A 16,037-nucleotide genomic window follows, 5' to 3' on the forward strand; every position below is an offset into this window, starting at 1 on the left:
CTCAAGAAAGATTGCCACAAATCAGTTCCTATTTGGGTACGCCTAAGGAATGTTCTTGTCAACTTGTGGTCTGCTTCGGGCATTAGTGCCCTTGCGAGTGCTATCAGTAAGCCTCTCTTTGTAGATAACCGCACTGAACAAATGGCCATGGTTGCTTTTGCACGTATTTGCATTGAGATTGATGCTTCGAGCTCATTCCCTGAGGTTATTGATTTTATGCTGAATGGTGAGCCTCGTTCGGTGGATGTCCACTATGAATGGGTGCCAACTCTATGCCCGAGTTGTTGTTCGTTTGGCCATAGATGTGCCGATCCTAAAGCACCTGGCCCCCCTAGAGCTGGTTCTTTAGCTGCCAAGGGCCCTTCGGTGCGCCCCTCCAGTGAATGGCGTGAAGTTGGTGGAAAGCGAAATAACAGACCCCGTACTTTGGATGTTGCTCCACCTTCCTCTCTTACTATTGCGCCCCCTCCCTGTGGAATTGAAGTTCATTTACCTGCACCACAGATAGCGGAGCCTACTATGATTCCTCCGGTTCAAGTCAATAAGGAAGGCTCCCCCCCTCCTCCTGTACTCATCCCCGGTACCTCCCTAGCTCCTTCGCAACCTGGTCATCTTCAGGCACTTGAAAGATCAATGCTGGAGTCATCATCGTCCTCAGAGGATGAAATTGTGGATGACATTAGTTCTGGAGGAAAAGATTCTGACTTTCCCCTTGTGGTTACATCTTCCATCCTTGAGGAGCCGATCCCTCCCCAGCTCCCTCCTGAATCTATTGTGGCTGTCCCTAGCCGCCGAAAGGGTAATCTTTACTCTGCTTCTACTGATGCTGCTATTCCTTCGAGACTAAAGCCAATGACTTCCTCGTTGAAACGAGGTGGCAAGAAACGGTAAGGCCCTTCTTCCCTCCCTCTATGTTTTTTGGAGTATGGAATATTAGGGGCCTCGGGTCCCCCCTTAAGCAGGCTGAGATTAGAAATTTTGTCAGAACCAATCACCTAAGTTGTGTTGGTATTTTGGAGACTAAAATTTCCCCTGTGGCATTTCCTTTGGTCTCGGGCTCTCTCATTCCGGGATGGTGTTGGAGCGCTAATAATGTTCACTCACCTAGAGAAAGAATCTGGGTGGGTTGGAACCCCGAGACTGCCTCTTTTGCTTTATCTGCTTGCTCGTCTCAAGCTATCCACGGCCGCCTGGTTTGTCTGAATAGCGGTATTTCTTTATCCTCACTGTGGTGTATGCGGAGCACTCTTTTTCTTGAGAAGACCCTTTGACTCGACTTAATTCAGCCTAGTCTCCAAGTTGTGGACTCGCCCGGATTATTGCAGGGATTTCAATGCCATTCGGTCCGCATCCGATAGAGCCGACGCCTAACTATTGGATCCCGGCGTTTAACGACTTCGGCGATTGTCTTAATCAAGCTGGACTGGATGATCTCAGATATGTGGGGAACAGATTTACATGGTCAGCTTCCTCGGGTCCTACTCGCAAGCAAAGAAAAATTGACAGGGTGTTGACTAACTCGACTTGGAACTCTATTTTCTCCTTTTCTGAGGCATATTTTCTTCCTCCTGGAGTCTCAGATCATTCTCCTATGATTGTTAGGATTCTGCCTATTCCCAACACCCGTAAACCCTTTAAATTCTTCAATTTTTGGTTTACCCATCCTTCCTTCTTTGATCTTGTGACTCAGGTGTGGGACTCCCGCTTCTCTGGAAAGCCGATGTACATTCTCTGCTACAAGCTGAGGGCTCTTAAATGTAGGCTTAAACTCTTGAATAAAGTGGCCTATGCGGATATTTCAGCTAAAACAGCTGAGGCTAGGAGACTTCTCTCGCTAGCCCAAGATGCCATTCAACTGGACCCTCTCAACCAGGAGCTGGCGAATGCAGAAAAAGAACACCTTCGGGTTTTCTCCGAGTTGCGCATTCAAGAGGAATCCTTTTTTAGGTAGAAATCCAGGGTTCGTTGGCTCAAAGAAGGAGATCTAAACACTAAGTATTTTCATCACTCAATCAAGAGAAGCCACCTTCGAAACAGAATCCTTTCAATCTACAATGGGGACAATCTGGTTTCTGAGCCTGCTGAGGTACAACAGCTCTTTGTCTCTCATTTCCAAGCTCTCTTGGCGGCATCCCCCCCTTCCTATGTGCCTACAATTGAGGAGATCAGAGAAAATCTAAATCATACCCTTGATGATGATCAGATTCAGACTCTCTCTCAGCCTATCTCTGATAAAGAAATCCAAGATACCCTCTTCTCTCTTGCGAGTGGTAAAGCTCCGGGCCTGGATGGGTTTAATGTGGACTTCTTCAAGCGGTCTTGGCAAATTGTTGGCACTTCGGTCTTATTGGCGGTTCGGGACTTCTTTGCAACTGGTCATCTTCTTAAGGAGATTAATGCAACCATCCTGACCTTAGTCCCGAAAATCCCCAATGCTTCGTCTGTCAACGACTTCCGACCCATTGCTTGCTGCAACACAATCTACAAATGCATTACCAAGATTATGGCTAACAGGTTAGCCGCTGTGCTGCCTTCGATCATCAGTTTACCTCATAATGCTTTTGTTAAAGGTAGACGCATTAGTGATAACATTATGCTAGCCCAAGAATTGTTCGTAGATTTTCATCATGAACCTTGCCGGCCAAAATGCATCATTAAGGTTGACTTCGAAAGCTTTTGATTCGGTAGACTGGAATTTTATTGAGTTAACCTTATTGGCCTTTGGGTTTCCTCCTCTTTTTGTCCACCGAATGATGACTTGCATTCGGTCCCCCAAATATTCTATCTCCCTTAATGGTGAGCTCCATGGCTTCTTTCCAAGCTGGCGAGGAATTCGACAAGGTGACCCCATGTCCCCCTATTTATTCACCCTTGTTATGGAAGTTTTTACTGGAATTCTCAACACCCAAATTGCCAAGCTGGGTTTAGATTTCTTCTGGAGATGTAAAGCAACCAGGCTCTCTCACCTCTTCTTTGCAGATGATGTTCTATTATTCTCGGAAGCTAATATGACATCTTTGCGGCTTCTTTTGGATGGAATTCACTCCTTTGCTAGCTGGTCTGGGCTCAACAAAAGTGAAATCTTTCTTTCGGGTGGCTCTGATTCCCTAAGAAATGCTCTGGTGCGTACCTCTGGATTTCAGCTGGACTCTCTCCCTTTTAGGTACCTCGGTACCTATTATTTCTTCAAGATTGGGCAAAGAGGCTTGTGTTTCCCTAGTGAATACTATTACTTCTCGTCTTCAATCTTGGACAAATCGGTTTCTTTCTTTAGCGGGCAGATTGCAGCTAATCAAATCTGTCCTTCATTCTATTCAGGTTTATTGGTCTAGTGTATTTATCCTTCCCGCCTCAGTCACCAACCGAATTGAACAAATTTTCCGGCAATTTCTTTGGAAAGGCCCGAGCTTAGGGTCTGGGGGCGCTAAGGTGGCATGGGTGGATGTCTGTTTACCTAAGGAGGAAGGCGGTTTGGGTATTAGATCCTTCGGGTGAGCAATATTGCTGTCATGCTCAAGTACCTATGGCTCCTTTTCACCGATAAGGAGTTGCTTTTGGTCTAAATGGATTCATTCCATCTTCTTAAATCGCAAAAATTTCTGGATTGTCCCAAGACCTACCTATTGCTCTTGGGCTTGGAAGAAGTTGCTTGGCCTTCGTGACTTGATCCAACATCATTTTAAATGCCGTGTTGGTAATGGGCTATATGTCTCTTTTTGGTTTGATCACCGGCACCTCGTGGTCCGCTCTACAAGTCGTTCTCTCGACCGTGAAATCTACTCCTCTCGGTATATCAAGACTTGCTATGGTAGCTACCGCTTAATCGCCTTTCCCTGTCTTCCGTCGCTTGCCACCTCTATAAGTAATTGGGACAATCCCCTTCCAAACCTCAATGAGGCTAGTGACCGTCTTCTATGGCTTGGTCATTCCTCAGGAGTGTTTTCTACTGCCTCAGCTTGGTGCCTTCTAAGGCTGAGGGGTGTTGTAGTCCCCTGGTTGAGGTTTATATGGAGCCCCTCCTTACCTCCTCGATATCAAACCCATCTTTGGTTAATCTCCCGCAATCGACTGCCAACCCAGGTATTGTTATTAGCTCACGAGAGAATCCCTAATGTTACTTGTGCCTTCTGCTCTTCTATACTGACTCGGTAGATCACCTTTCTTTGGATGTTCTATCACTAATCTCCTTGCATCCTTTTGGGCGGCTAAGTGTAACTTACCTTGGAGGAATCTTGCTTGGAATGACAATCTTTTATGGGTTATTGAACACCTTTCTGATGCATCCTTCCACCAATCCTTGGCTTGCTTTGCCTTTGGTGCCTTATGTTATCTCATTTGGAAAGTAAGAAATAACATTATCTTACGCAATGAAAGATTATACATCCCGGCTCTCAAGGACCTCCTTCGTAAAGCTGTCAATGACAAGGCTCTTTCTTTTCCCAAGGTCCCGGACAACCCCCGCAATAGAAGACTACAACTTAGTTGGGGCATCCCTCCCTCCATCTTTGATTGATTTGGCTCTCGCTCTTGCTGGTTGATACTTCTGATGGATCTCTCCCGATCCTGTTGGGGTTGGGTTCCCATCTTGCTGTCTCTCCTATTCTTCTTCTCCTCTTTGCATCTTTTCCTTGTGCGGGCCACAGTGTTGTGTGCTCTTTGCCCTTGGCCGCTGTTTTGGCCTTCTTTTGCTGCTGCTTTTATCTGCAATGTATCTCTCTTGCAGCTCTTTTCCCTTGGCCCTGGCCCCTTCCACTCGTTTGGATTTTCTGTCCTTCTGAGTGTGAGCTGGTGCCAAGCCCCCTCCCTTTGCTGTACTTCTGTATAGCTTTTTGTGCTATTGTCTATATACCTATTACCTTTTACCAAAAAAAAACAATCTAGCATAACCTAAGTCTTCGAATTCATTTAATTTTTGGTTTATAGAAATAAAGTATTCTCCCACACTTTACATGCTTTCTAATCACTCCTTGCATGTTAGTGGATAAGGCTAAGTGTAGGTTAAGTGTGGGATAATACTTTATTTCTACGATGTGCCCGCCGGTGGACTTGTAGTGGTGGCCAGCAGTGCCTTGCGATGTGCCCGCCGGTGGTGCTCGGCTAAGTGGGCTTGTCATGGTGATTACTCACGGCAAGACTAACCGTCTCATGGTGGCATTCAGCTCAGCTGGATAGTCGCGGATCAACCTGCAAAACAGAGACAACGATAACGACCGTACAAAGATGCAACGGGGACGGCTGAAGCGAAGCTGGCAGGATGGGGACGAGGGTGCCAACGGGCAGGGAGCTCTCTGTCGCGCAAGAACAGTGACAATGCACATCTTGAGGACGGCAGCTTTGTCACGTGGCTGGAGACAATGCTACGGCATTGTTGGGGCAAAGGGGACAACGTAGGATGTCGCCGGTGGATCAGCAAGCAGCAGCAGCAGCTCTCGCAGTTTGTGATGCAGGCAGCAAGGAGCAGGTTACGGCGGCTGGCATCGTCTTGGTGCAAGGAACAACAAGTTTGTCGTCACAGCCAGGAAATCAGCAGTGCATCGCGGGAGAGCACCTGGAGATCAAACAGCATAAAATTTCAAACAGGAGACAGAGTACCGTTATACTCCGAGGAGACTATTAGCTTCACTTTAATTGCCAAGGTATCAAATGAAAAAACAGCCTTGTCAAGAGAGTACTGTTACGCTTACCATCCCACAATCGACTTTCTAGCTAATAGCTGTTCATTGAGTCTTCATGGCTCAAAAGATAATGTTCACAAGCCAATTAAAGAAACAGATAACTGTTTGCAATAAAGCCTATATATCGGATGATAAAATGAGGATGGTGATAAGTGAATGTATCCGAGAAGAAGAATTATATTCCCAAGGCAACTTGGCCAGATGACTGAGCTATTACCATGCCCCATCTTCTGTTGACTTGGCCTTAAAACTCCAATTCTATTAGTCTGCCATCTTTTGCCCCGCTGCTACTGAAGCAGCAACACAAATAAGGCACATCTATCTACAAGATCATGCCATTACCAGTCAACTTTCAAAACTGCTACATCAGTGTAATCACTAGCAAGCCAAGAGGGAAAATCTCAAACTGGGGTCCGAGGTATGGGCTTGAGAGATAACTAGATCCCGCCGGCATGCACGCTGCACACACGCAGACTGCAGAGTGCTTCTAGCCTTTGTTGCTTTTGTGCAAGACAGGCATTACAATTTCTCCCATATTAATTCACATGCACATACACAGAAAGAAACGCATTAGTCTATTCCAATATAGCAGTAGTTGGAAGTTTCTTCACTTAACACTTCCCCAATTGATCTACGTATCCTTGGAAGCCACTAAAGCAGAGACAAAACCCATTTCCGGCTTAAATATGTAGATGCTTCATACATCTTTGGAGGAAGGCTTACAAGTAAAAACTAAATTACCCTTCGTTCCAATTTTTGCGCTAAATTGCATAACCGGTCATTTTAGCGAGGACGCCCTCGTGTATATTCCCATTCGGTTATCATAAGCATTCGGAGGTCAACCGAAATAACGGCATTTTGCCTATCTCCGCTTTCAAAAGTTCGTTCTTGGCCCCCCAAAAACTAACAAACTCTTCTCGCAGTGCCCGCTCATTCTCTTCAAGAACCCGAATCATCTTTTTCCAGAGAAGAAGAAACAAGAACTGGGAGGACTAGAACCCTGCTTCATCGTGCCCGTCTCCTCGGAAGAAGTTCTCCTCTATATCAACTCAGGCCGACACTGGTGGAGACGAGGCGGTTCAGAACCAGTCGAGATTGGATTAAAGCTGGGAAGGGTAGATATGGATCGGTCTAGAAGTCGACGTCGTCGAGGCGACCCTCCTCAAATCCCAGAACAGGTACTTGCGTTGTTCTTGGAAATGGGTGGTCTAGTAGAGGAAGTATAAAGATGCAAGCCGAACGCCATGTTCAGTAGTTCGCAAATCTTGGGCTGTTCTTGCATTTAGATTTGAGAAGTTCAATTCCAAGGAACAATCGGTGTCGTTCTTGCTTTTGCGTTGGTTCAGCAAAAATTAAACAGAGCTAAATGACGAAGAATTTGGTGGGTCATTTTTGGCCATTTTGTCGGCCGAAGAGAGAAAAGTGGAAATTTCCATCTATTACAGATTTATAACTAAGATGCCCATGAAAGTTCTTTCAGCGACTATTTTGCTCCATTTGAGAACTTCATGCATTACAATATCAGATTACTTGTTACCGACAGTTGCAAAGCTTTTAGGTACGGTGCAATTTGTTCAGTAATTCACTATGCAAGTTCCAAATATGTACTGAAAATTCGATTATCTCAGGTTCAGATTGATGATTCTCCAGTGTACAGAATAGAAAGAAAACTGGGAAAGGGAAGCTTCGGGCAAGTTTATGTTGGTCGAGCAATCAGTCCTTCAATTCCATATGATCAAACTGGTGTGGAAGCAGCAGAAGTATGGCTCTCATTTTATCCTTTTCAGATAATCCGTTACATTGGCGCCATTACTTCGCATGATTTAACACAGCGCTATCTAGGTGGCCATAAAGTTCAAGCATAAAGACAGCAAAGGATGTGAAGGTGGCACCCCTCATGAGTGGAAAGTTTATGAGTGAGTCCTCAGAATTATTGCATGTTAGATTTCACTGTATCTTGCTCTTGCATGTAAAATTAAATTAGGGTGTTGAATTTCATATCTGTGTTCTGCATATCGCACAGTGATCTGGGTGAAAGTCATGGCATACCACTGCCACGATTACATTACAAGGGGCAACAAGGTGACTATTATGTCACGGTATGTGCATTCCCTTCGACTTGGATTTTGTACTACTAGAATGCAAAGTTTTCAATGATCTTCTTTGGATACGCAGGTAATGGATTTGCTTGGACCTAGTTTACAAGCCACTTCAGACGACAATAGACCAACGTATATTTCCCCATAAAGTCATCAGCTTTTACAGTGTCTGCTCTTCAGGTTTTCTTAAACAATTTCTGATTCTTTTGTCAGCTTCTGATTTTAGCTCTTTCCTTGCTACTACAGCCTTCCATTAGGTGCAATTGCATGTATTGCTGTTGAAGCTATCTCTATACTAGAGAAGCTGCACTCTAGAGGGTAATAGCTGACTAGCTTCCAATCGCATGTTTGCTCGAATTTTCTTTATCGAATGGTCAACTTGAAGTTTTGGTAGGCCAGACTATCAGAAATACATGCCAGGTCCGACTTTTTGTGATGTTTCTCATGTATGCTTCTTTCCTGTGCAGGTACATCCATGGTGACATAAAACCAGGTAACTTTTTGCTTGGTCCTCCAGGAACTCCTGAAAAGAAAAAATTGTTTCTGACTGACCTTGGATTAGGTACCTACCAAATGCATTAATACTTTTATGGCCCAGATATTAGTGATTGAAAAAGGAGAGGCACATATCTCATTGTTTAGTCATGACATTGCAGCTACAAGATGGCAAGACGCCTCCACAGGTTCGCACATTAAGTACAACCAAACTCCAGATGATTTCAGGTTCAGTCAAAATAATGTCAACATCTTCATATGCACGGACCACGCGGCCTACTTGTATAATTACTGTCCCATGCAATGCAAAAAATTTGCAGCAGGGGAACAATTCCTTTTGCTAGTGTACACACTCAGCTTGGTAGAACAAGTAGCAGAAGAAATGACCTAGAGTCTCTGGTTTACATGCTCATTTATCTCATCCACGGTCGTTTGCCCTGGCAAAGTCATCAGGTTGCATTCCCTATATTCAGTGAAGATTTCTTTAACCATACATCTGTATCAGTCTTTTCATCTCCACAGTTTTTCCAGGGAGGAGATAAAGCTTTCCCTGTTTGCAAGCAAAAGATGGCCACTTCTCCAAACGCCCTGTGTTTTTTATGTCCTAAGCCTTACCAGCAGTTCACCACATTTGTGCTTCATCTGAAATTCGATGAAGATCCAAACTATGCTGGGTACATTTCTCTCTTCCACGGGATCATTCGTGAAAATCCATACGTTTGGCCTGTGCACATCGATGTTACTCATGAGGTAATAGACGTTAATGAAATTTCTCATTTGAGCTCATACTCTAATTGAGCCTTGTCTTTCTCTTTCATCTGATACGCACATATCAGGTACCACATAAGCGAGCACGGTTAAACGATGACAGAGAGCCATCACAGTTTATACGGACGGGGTTGAAAGGAAAACAATGGATAATCGTTTACCGTGTGCATCCACCCATGAAACAAAGGTAAGGACTTGCATTTCAGATTTTTCTCTGTGGTACCTTAAGTTTATTGATGATCTTCCTCCTCTTCCTTGCAGATATTTCTATAATTTGGACGATGCCAACCTCAAATCACACTTTGAGAAGGGAGATGAGGAGGGAATGTATGTCACCAATGTGGCTTACTGTTCTAACACAAATTCATGGACCGTCATAATGGATGACAGCACCGGCTACACTGATCAATGGCTTGTTGGTTTTTCGCAACGCACTCCTCCCAAGGTTTTATTTGTGCGGCTTTACATTGGACTTTCATCTATATTAGACCCATTAAGAACATACATACATCAACCTCTTTGGGATTCTCAATTAGAACTGTCTTGACTGCTTATTTCCTTATTTGAAGGAATGGATTGAGAAACAATGGTTGGAGAACTTCTACATCACTGCAGTGGCTGGAGCAGATAAGGGCGGATTTTTACTTGTAATGTCCAAGGGTCGGTCCGTGAATGCTTAATTTCTATTTTGATGACTCCTTAGTAATGTCATCCTCGACCATTCACCAGTTTTTCTTGATACGCACATAGGGACCCATATCACTCAGCAGTATTTTCATGTTGCTAATACATTCCCTTTCGAGTGGATCAAGAAGAAGTGGGCAAAAGGTTTTCGTGTCACCGCGTTGGCCACTTCCAGGAGCCGGTGGGCAGTAGTTCTGTCCAGTGGAACCAGATTTACCGACCAGGTTATTCTTTCTTCTTCCCCTTTTCTGAGACTACCCGATTACTCCTCATTTAATGATTTTCCTTTGAAGTGTCTGGAATCGGAAGATTTTGCTCTGATCCCGTTTATTGCACTAAATTTTCTAAGGCCGTAGAGCTAGACTTTCAGTATCCTGAGGAAGGCGTTCATGAAAGGGCGAAGCAGGGCTATTATATCACTTCGGTTGCAGCCACTCCGGATGAGGTTGCTATTATATTTAGTAAATCAGAGGGAGTACCAGCGACTGCAAGTGTGGAGCAAGAGACGCTTCTGACTTACGGTTTTCCTGTAGATTTTCGGATCAAGGTGATTAGTTTGGCCTTTACCAGCGTCTATTTGGTTGCATTTGCTCTGGTTCACCAAGCACTTGTTCTCGTCTTCTGCAGGAGAAGCAGGTAAGGAATTACTATATTTCTTCTCTTTGCTTCGGTCTAACCCTTGCTTAAGCTACCAAGTACATGTGCAACCAAGACTTTCTTAGCAAGCGACACGACCACTCTGCATTCGTTTTTTGTCTTCTATTGCAGATTTTGTAAGAAGCAACTTCAACAAGTTGTCTAATGCCGTAAGAAATTGATTGAAACCTCTGTGTCATACTTTTGGGGAAGAAGTTTTTCATATTGATTCTGAAACTTTTCAAGCTTTAAAAAAGAAAAGTAGGCCTACAGTTGGTAAATTTTGCCAGGAGGTAACCAACTTTTTCTCCATGACAGGCAACAGTACATAACAATGTTTGCATAACAACGTTTGCATAACAATATTTGCAGTATGCATTGGGACTCAATCGTATGGATTGTCGCTCTTGCATGATTGGAATTTCAGAAACCAGACTAGGCGAACAATCTCAACATAATTCGTAACTTCAGCGAAAATGTTGACTTTGTACCAGAGGTTGACCTCACATTGACCTTACACATGCATAAATGCAACTGGATAAACGTTCCTGATTTTCCAAGATAAGTACAGTATCTTTTTTATACTAAACTACTTTGATCACAGCAAGGGAGAAAAGAAAAAGGTCAACTGGCTTATAGTGTCAGTGATCATTTCAAGTGATATGTTGAACTATCAGCTGGGGGAGAAATTTAGGGAAATCAGGGTTGGAAGGAGCTGGCATATGAGAGAGAGAGAGAGAGAGAGAGAGGAACGACTTCTCTCTGGATATCAAGCAATTGCAGAAAAAGTGAGGATCTGAATGCTCGAATTTGTATCTGCTTGTTCACTCCATTGTGTCATTTAAGCTTAAACAGCTAAAAAAGCATAGAGAGTGATAACCCGAGATAGTTGCTTTCTGCCAAGCAACAGTCATCAGTTGAGGTCTGCTCTTAGTTCAGAGCAATAATGTTGCGAGATGCGGTCAAGACAAAAGTTGGTGAGCATAATCTGCAAAGGGACCAATTTCATTTCTCAGGGCCATACCGTTTTGCCATGTATATTGTCCTAAAAAATTTGGCCTTATAGACTGCAAATTACAATCATAGTTATTACAACCATACTGCATTGAATGAACATGTTACCATCATCTGCTATGGCCGTGGTGCATGCTATGGACTTTCACATGATCATCACTCTGCTTGCATGAAGTTTTTCCATCGACCAGATACGGTATAGATGTCCACTTCTTGTGGGGTCTCAACTCCAGCTTCAGTTTTTAGAGCCAAGACTCGAAAACTACTCAAGTTTGCTGAATGATCAAGCGGTTTGAGAGACATTCCTTGACAAGACCATCTCTCGTTACTTTGAAAATAATCATGGCGTTTAAATGATCATGGCGAGCCATCAAAGGAAATTCAAATGGGGTTGAAATTAACACAATGGATAAGCGTTTACCATGTGCATCCACCCTTGAAGCAAAGGTGAGGACTAGCATTTCAGATTTTATTTTATTTTTTTGGTAAAAGGGTAATATTGTATAGAGCTTTAACCAACAATTACAAAAGATCTGGCGACTTGCACTCAACAAGATAACAAGTCAGAGTGAGTGGAAGGGAGCTGAATGCAAAAGAAGTCCGCAAAGAGCAGAACAAACAAGCAAAGAACAGCCTAAACAACAGGCAAAGAGACCAAGCAAGAGGCGGGAGAATTTTTTTGGCAAAGGAGAATTTTTTTTATATTTGGTACCTTTAATTTATTTATAACCTTCCACTTTCTTGTAAATTTTTCCCTAATTTGGATTATGTCAAAGCATAAGGAAGGAACAGGCAGAGGGACTGTATATTGCCAGTGTGGCTTACAGTTCTCCCTCTAAGTCATGGACCCTATAATGGATGATAGCGCCGGCTACACTGCTCAGATTTATGCCTTTGCACATGGCTCTCTCCCCGAGGTTCTATGTGAGTGGCTTTACTTTGGACTTCAATGCATGGTAGATCCCAATCGTTGCATGTTAAATCCTGATGATACGTAACCAGGAAGAATTTTTGTATTAGACCTATTAGGGCAGTCTTTACTGCTTATTTCCTTCTTTGAAGAAGTGGATTAGGGAATATTGGTCGAAGAACTATTACATCACTGCAGTGGCTGGAGCAGATGGCAGCAGGGTTTTAGCTGTAATGTCCAAGGGTCGGTCCGTGAATGCTAAATTTCTATTTCAATGGCTACTTAATAACGTTATACTTCACCCTTTGACTAGTTTTTCTTGATATAGACGTAGGGATCAAGAGTGTTCGGCAGTCTTATCATGTTACCAGTACATTTCGTTTCGAGTTGATCGAGAAGAAGTGGGCAGAAGGTTTTCATGTCGCTGCCATGGCCACTTCCGGGAGTTGGTGGATTGTAGTTTTGTCCAAAGGAACCAGATTTATTTACTAGGTTCTTCTTTCTTTCTCGTTTTCTGAGACTACCCAATTCCTCCTCCCTTCAAGATTTTCCTTCAAAGTGTCTGGAACCAGAAGATTTGGCTCTGATTCGGTTTCTTGCACTAAACTTTTAAGGCCGTCAAGCTAGATTTCCAGTATCCGGCCAAAGGCATTCATGAAAGGTCCAAGCAGGGCTATTAAATCACTTTGGCCGAAGGCATCTGTGAAAGGTCCAAGCAGGGCTATTATATCACTTCGGTCGCAGCCACTTCGGATGAGGTTGCTTTTATCTTTAGCAATATAGGAGTGCCAGCAACTGCAAATGCAGAGCAAGAGACGCTTCAGACTTCCACTTTCCCTGATGATAATATGATCAAGGTGACCAGTTCGGCCCCTTTACCAGCATATATTTGGTTGCATTAGCTTTGCTCCACCAAGCACTTGTTCTCATCTTCTGCAGGGGAAGTGGGCAAGGAATTACTATATTTCTTCTCTTTGCTATGGTCGAACTATTGCTTAGGCTAACAAATATACACACAATCGAGGACGCCTTCACAAATGACACAAACACTCTGCATGCCTTTTTTGCTGTCGATTGCCCATTTCTTAGGAAGCACCTTCAACAAGTCACTGATCAAGCCAGTATAGAATAGCATAATGGCCACTTCATCTGATTCCGTATGGAATTAATTGTATCCTCTTTGTCACACTCTTCTGCAGGAAAGTTCTAGTATTGATTCTGAAACCTTTTAAGCTTACCAACAACAACAAAGAAAGAATTAGGCCTCCATTTGGTAAATTTTGCCAAGAGGTAACCAACTTCCATACACAAGACGCAACACTTCTCGACAAAAATTTCAGTACACGTTAGGACTCGACGTTCTGGATTGTGGGTCTTGCATGGTTGGAGTTTCGGAAACCAGACCAGTCAGAGAACCACGGCTTAATTCATAATTTCAGCGGAGACATCAACTTTTTACCATAGGTTGACCTTATATATGCATAAATGTAACTAGACAAAAGTTCCATGAAGTTCACAGAGAAGTTCTGCACCGGTTCTCTACTAATACTTGATCACAACAAGGGAGAGAAACGAAAGGGTTGACCAGCTTAGTTTTGGTGATCATTTTCAAGTGATGCACTAAACTATCAGTGGGAGGAGAAATTTAGTAGCATCAGGGTTGGAACGAGCTGTCAACAAGCACACAAGTTTTTGTATTTTCTGAGAGGCTTTCTCCCGTGTTTCCAAACCCTTTCTCTTAAGGGTGCGTTCGTGACTCTTGCCATTCTAAGATGGCAAGTTTATGAGCTACTCTAACTTCTAATGGCTTCTCCCATCCCCACAAACAGCATCATTAGCTTACATATGGGATTAATTGCCTAGAGTGCATCTTATACTCTCCGACATTTTCTTCAGTGTTGAAACTAGATGGTTGAATCTTGCAATGCAATAATTTGAGTCTTGTTCACGCTTACAAACTATAACTTGGGTCATTATGCATTTGCAGGTTGCCTTACACTAAACATTAAACAGCAAAACATGCTCATTATGAATTTAACTATCGCAAATCCAACCGAAAATAATTTAAACACAATCCACAAAATTCCTCATCTCTCATATTGACACATATCTTTTCACAGCTTGCTTCCCAGCGAGCACCGCCACTTGTCACCAATGTGGTGAATTAAGAATCGCAGGGTGCAGAATTAAGAATCGGAAAGGAGCATACCACTCGTCACCAATGTGGTAAATTACGCTTACATCAACACAGTAAATTCCAATTAAGCCTAGTTAATTGGCTAACTGGGGTCAGTACACGTTAAAGCATTCCTTCGAGTAATTCAATTCGCCAAAAGAGGAGTTTGCTAAAAAGTGCTTTAGGGGCACGTTCTAATACAATGATTGCCCTCATGACATGCACAATCAATACTTTTGCTTGTGTATGTATCAAATTCTGTCATGACATCGAATATTTTCTATTTATTAATGCCATAATTTTACGTGTCCAACCTAATAATTTTGATTCCAAAACCTTTAGTGATATAAGAGGAAAATCATCATATTGTAAAAGTATAGGTCAAAAACTTATTAGTGTTAGACCAATATAGATACTTGTGAAAAATAAGATCATGGGACAAAATATTGGTTATGCATAAAAAAAAGGGGGTTAATCACAAAATGGAAATTGTAATTGTAGGGGTAATTTTAAAAAGTGAAAGTAAAACAAATTACACTTTTGGCTTAAATATATAGGTGAAATGTGAGAATGTGAGTTTTTTTTTTTTTTTTTTTTGGCTCAGTCTTACTCTAACTCTCAATTCACTATCAAACTTTTATCATGCCTCTTTGCAGAGCATGGAAGTTGAAAACCACACCTAAAATTAAACATCCCTATCCCAATCCTTCATAAAAAGATGGAGGTTCAAACCTCTCACCTCTCCCTTCCAATGTGGAAAGGGTGGCCATTGAAATAAGCCACAATAGTATTTAAGATAAAATGGTGGTTATGAATGAAAAAATGGGCGGTTATTCTAGCATATAGAAATTGTACTGTCGGGGTGATTTCATGTAGCGACAAATGAAGTAATGACACTTTTAACCTAAATATATGGATGTCCTAAAAATATTCTTCATGATTCGTGTGCCTCTTTATATGCACGCTCTCTTTGTAGCAAAGTAGCACATCTCCCTATAATGAGCAGCTGAAAGCAAGTTGTAATGTTAAAAATTATCTTTGTGGACGTGTGGGTTTAATTTTTGGAGAGATTTATCGAGTGTGATTCCCATATATCATCTAACTAAGAACTTGATTATCATTTTCCCCATCGAGACTTTGATTAATTAGATTACCAATATTATTTGAACTTGAGTGTCAGGTAAAAAAAAGTCAAGAACAAAATGAGAGATGTAGATCCCTATTGTGACTCACATTTAGTCTTACCAAATTAAGTATAATAAATTTAAGAAACGATAGAAACTTCAAAGATATCACATTTACTATTGGAACTTTAAAAATGGTGACATTTTTATTTTGTTCTCATTACCAAGCCACATTTCCGAACTCACTATGTAAACTATATAACTTCTATGGCTGTGCTTGGTCATCTTAATGAACTGAAGTTTGATAAAATAGCATTTGATTGAAGTGAAAATCCTATAAATTTTACTCATTTTCAGTTTTGTGTTTGAAAGATGATAGATCTTGCTATGTACCATACTAGGTCAAGAAATTACTTAACTATGGAAAAAAGAGGAAGTAGAGTATCAAATCAATAT

At 42.3% G+C, this 16,037-nt stretch overlaps 1 protein-coding gene across 1 annotated transcript; it reads left to right on the plus strand.

Moving 5' to 3' along the window:
* Window positions 1-5,392: 5,392 nt before the first annotated feature.
* LOC104439953 (casein kinase 1-like protein HD16) lies at window positions 5,393-10,523 on the plus strand. The gene is made up of 17 exons (XM_039309796.1): window positions 5,393-5,588; window positions 6,642-6,853; window positions 7,304-7,435; window positions 7,518-7,591; window positions 7,699-7,774; window positions 7,851-7,906; window positions 8,021-8,092; window positions 8,242-8,336; window positions 8,431-8,497; window positions 8,593-8,722; window positions 8,801-9,019; window positions 9,106-9,224; window positions 9,299-9,482; window positions 9,607-9,697; window positions 9,788-9,945; window positions 10,071-10,357; window positions 10,490-10,523. The coding sequence occupies exons 1-17, from the start codon at window positions 5,393-5,395 to the stop codon at window positions 10,521-10,523; spliced, it is 2,202 nt and encodes a 733-aa protein (XP_039165730.1).
* The last annotated feature ends 5,514 nt before the right edge of the window (window positions 10,524-16,037 follow it).

Source organism: Eucalyptus grandis, chromosome 3, assembly GCF_016545825.1.
Source record: "Eucalyptus grandis isolate ANBG69807.140 chromosome 3, ASM1654582v1, whole genome shotgun sequence".
NCBI classification, from domain to species: domain Eukaryota; kingdom Viridiplantae; phylum Streptophyta; class Magnoliopsida; order Myrtales; family Myrtaceae; genus Eucalyptus; species Eucalyptus grandis.

Bases quoted from the DNA above. Each gene is read 5' to 3' on its own strand.
- LOC104439953 (XM_039309796.1), top strand. From the start codon at position 5,393: ATGTCGCCGGTGGATCAGCAAGCAGCAGCAGCAGCTCTCGCAGTTTGT. The intron at 8,498-8,592 runs GTTCAGTCAAAA...AATTTGCAGCAG, and splicing joins CAAACTCCAGATGATTTCAG to GGGAACAATTCCTTTTGCTA. The intron at 8,723-8,800 runs GTTGCATTCCCT...CAGTTTTTCCAG, and splicing joins TGCCCTGGCAAAGTCATCAG to GGAGGAGATAAAGCTTTCCC.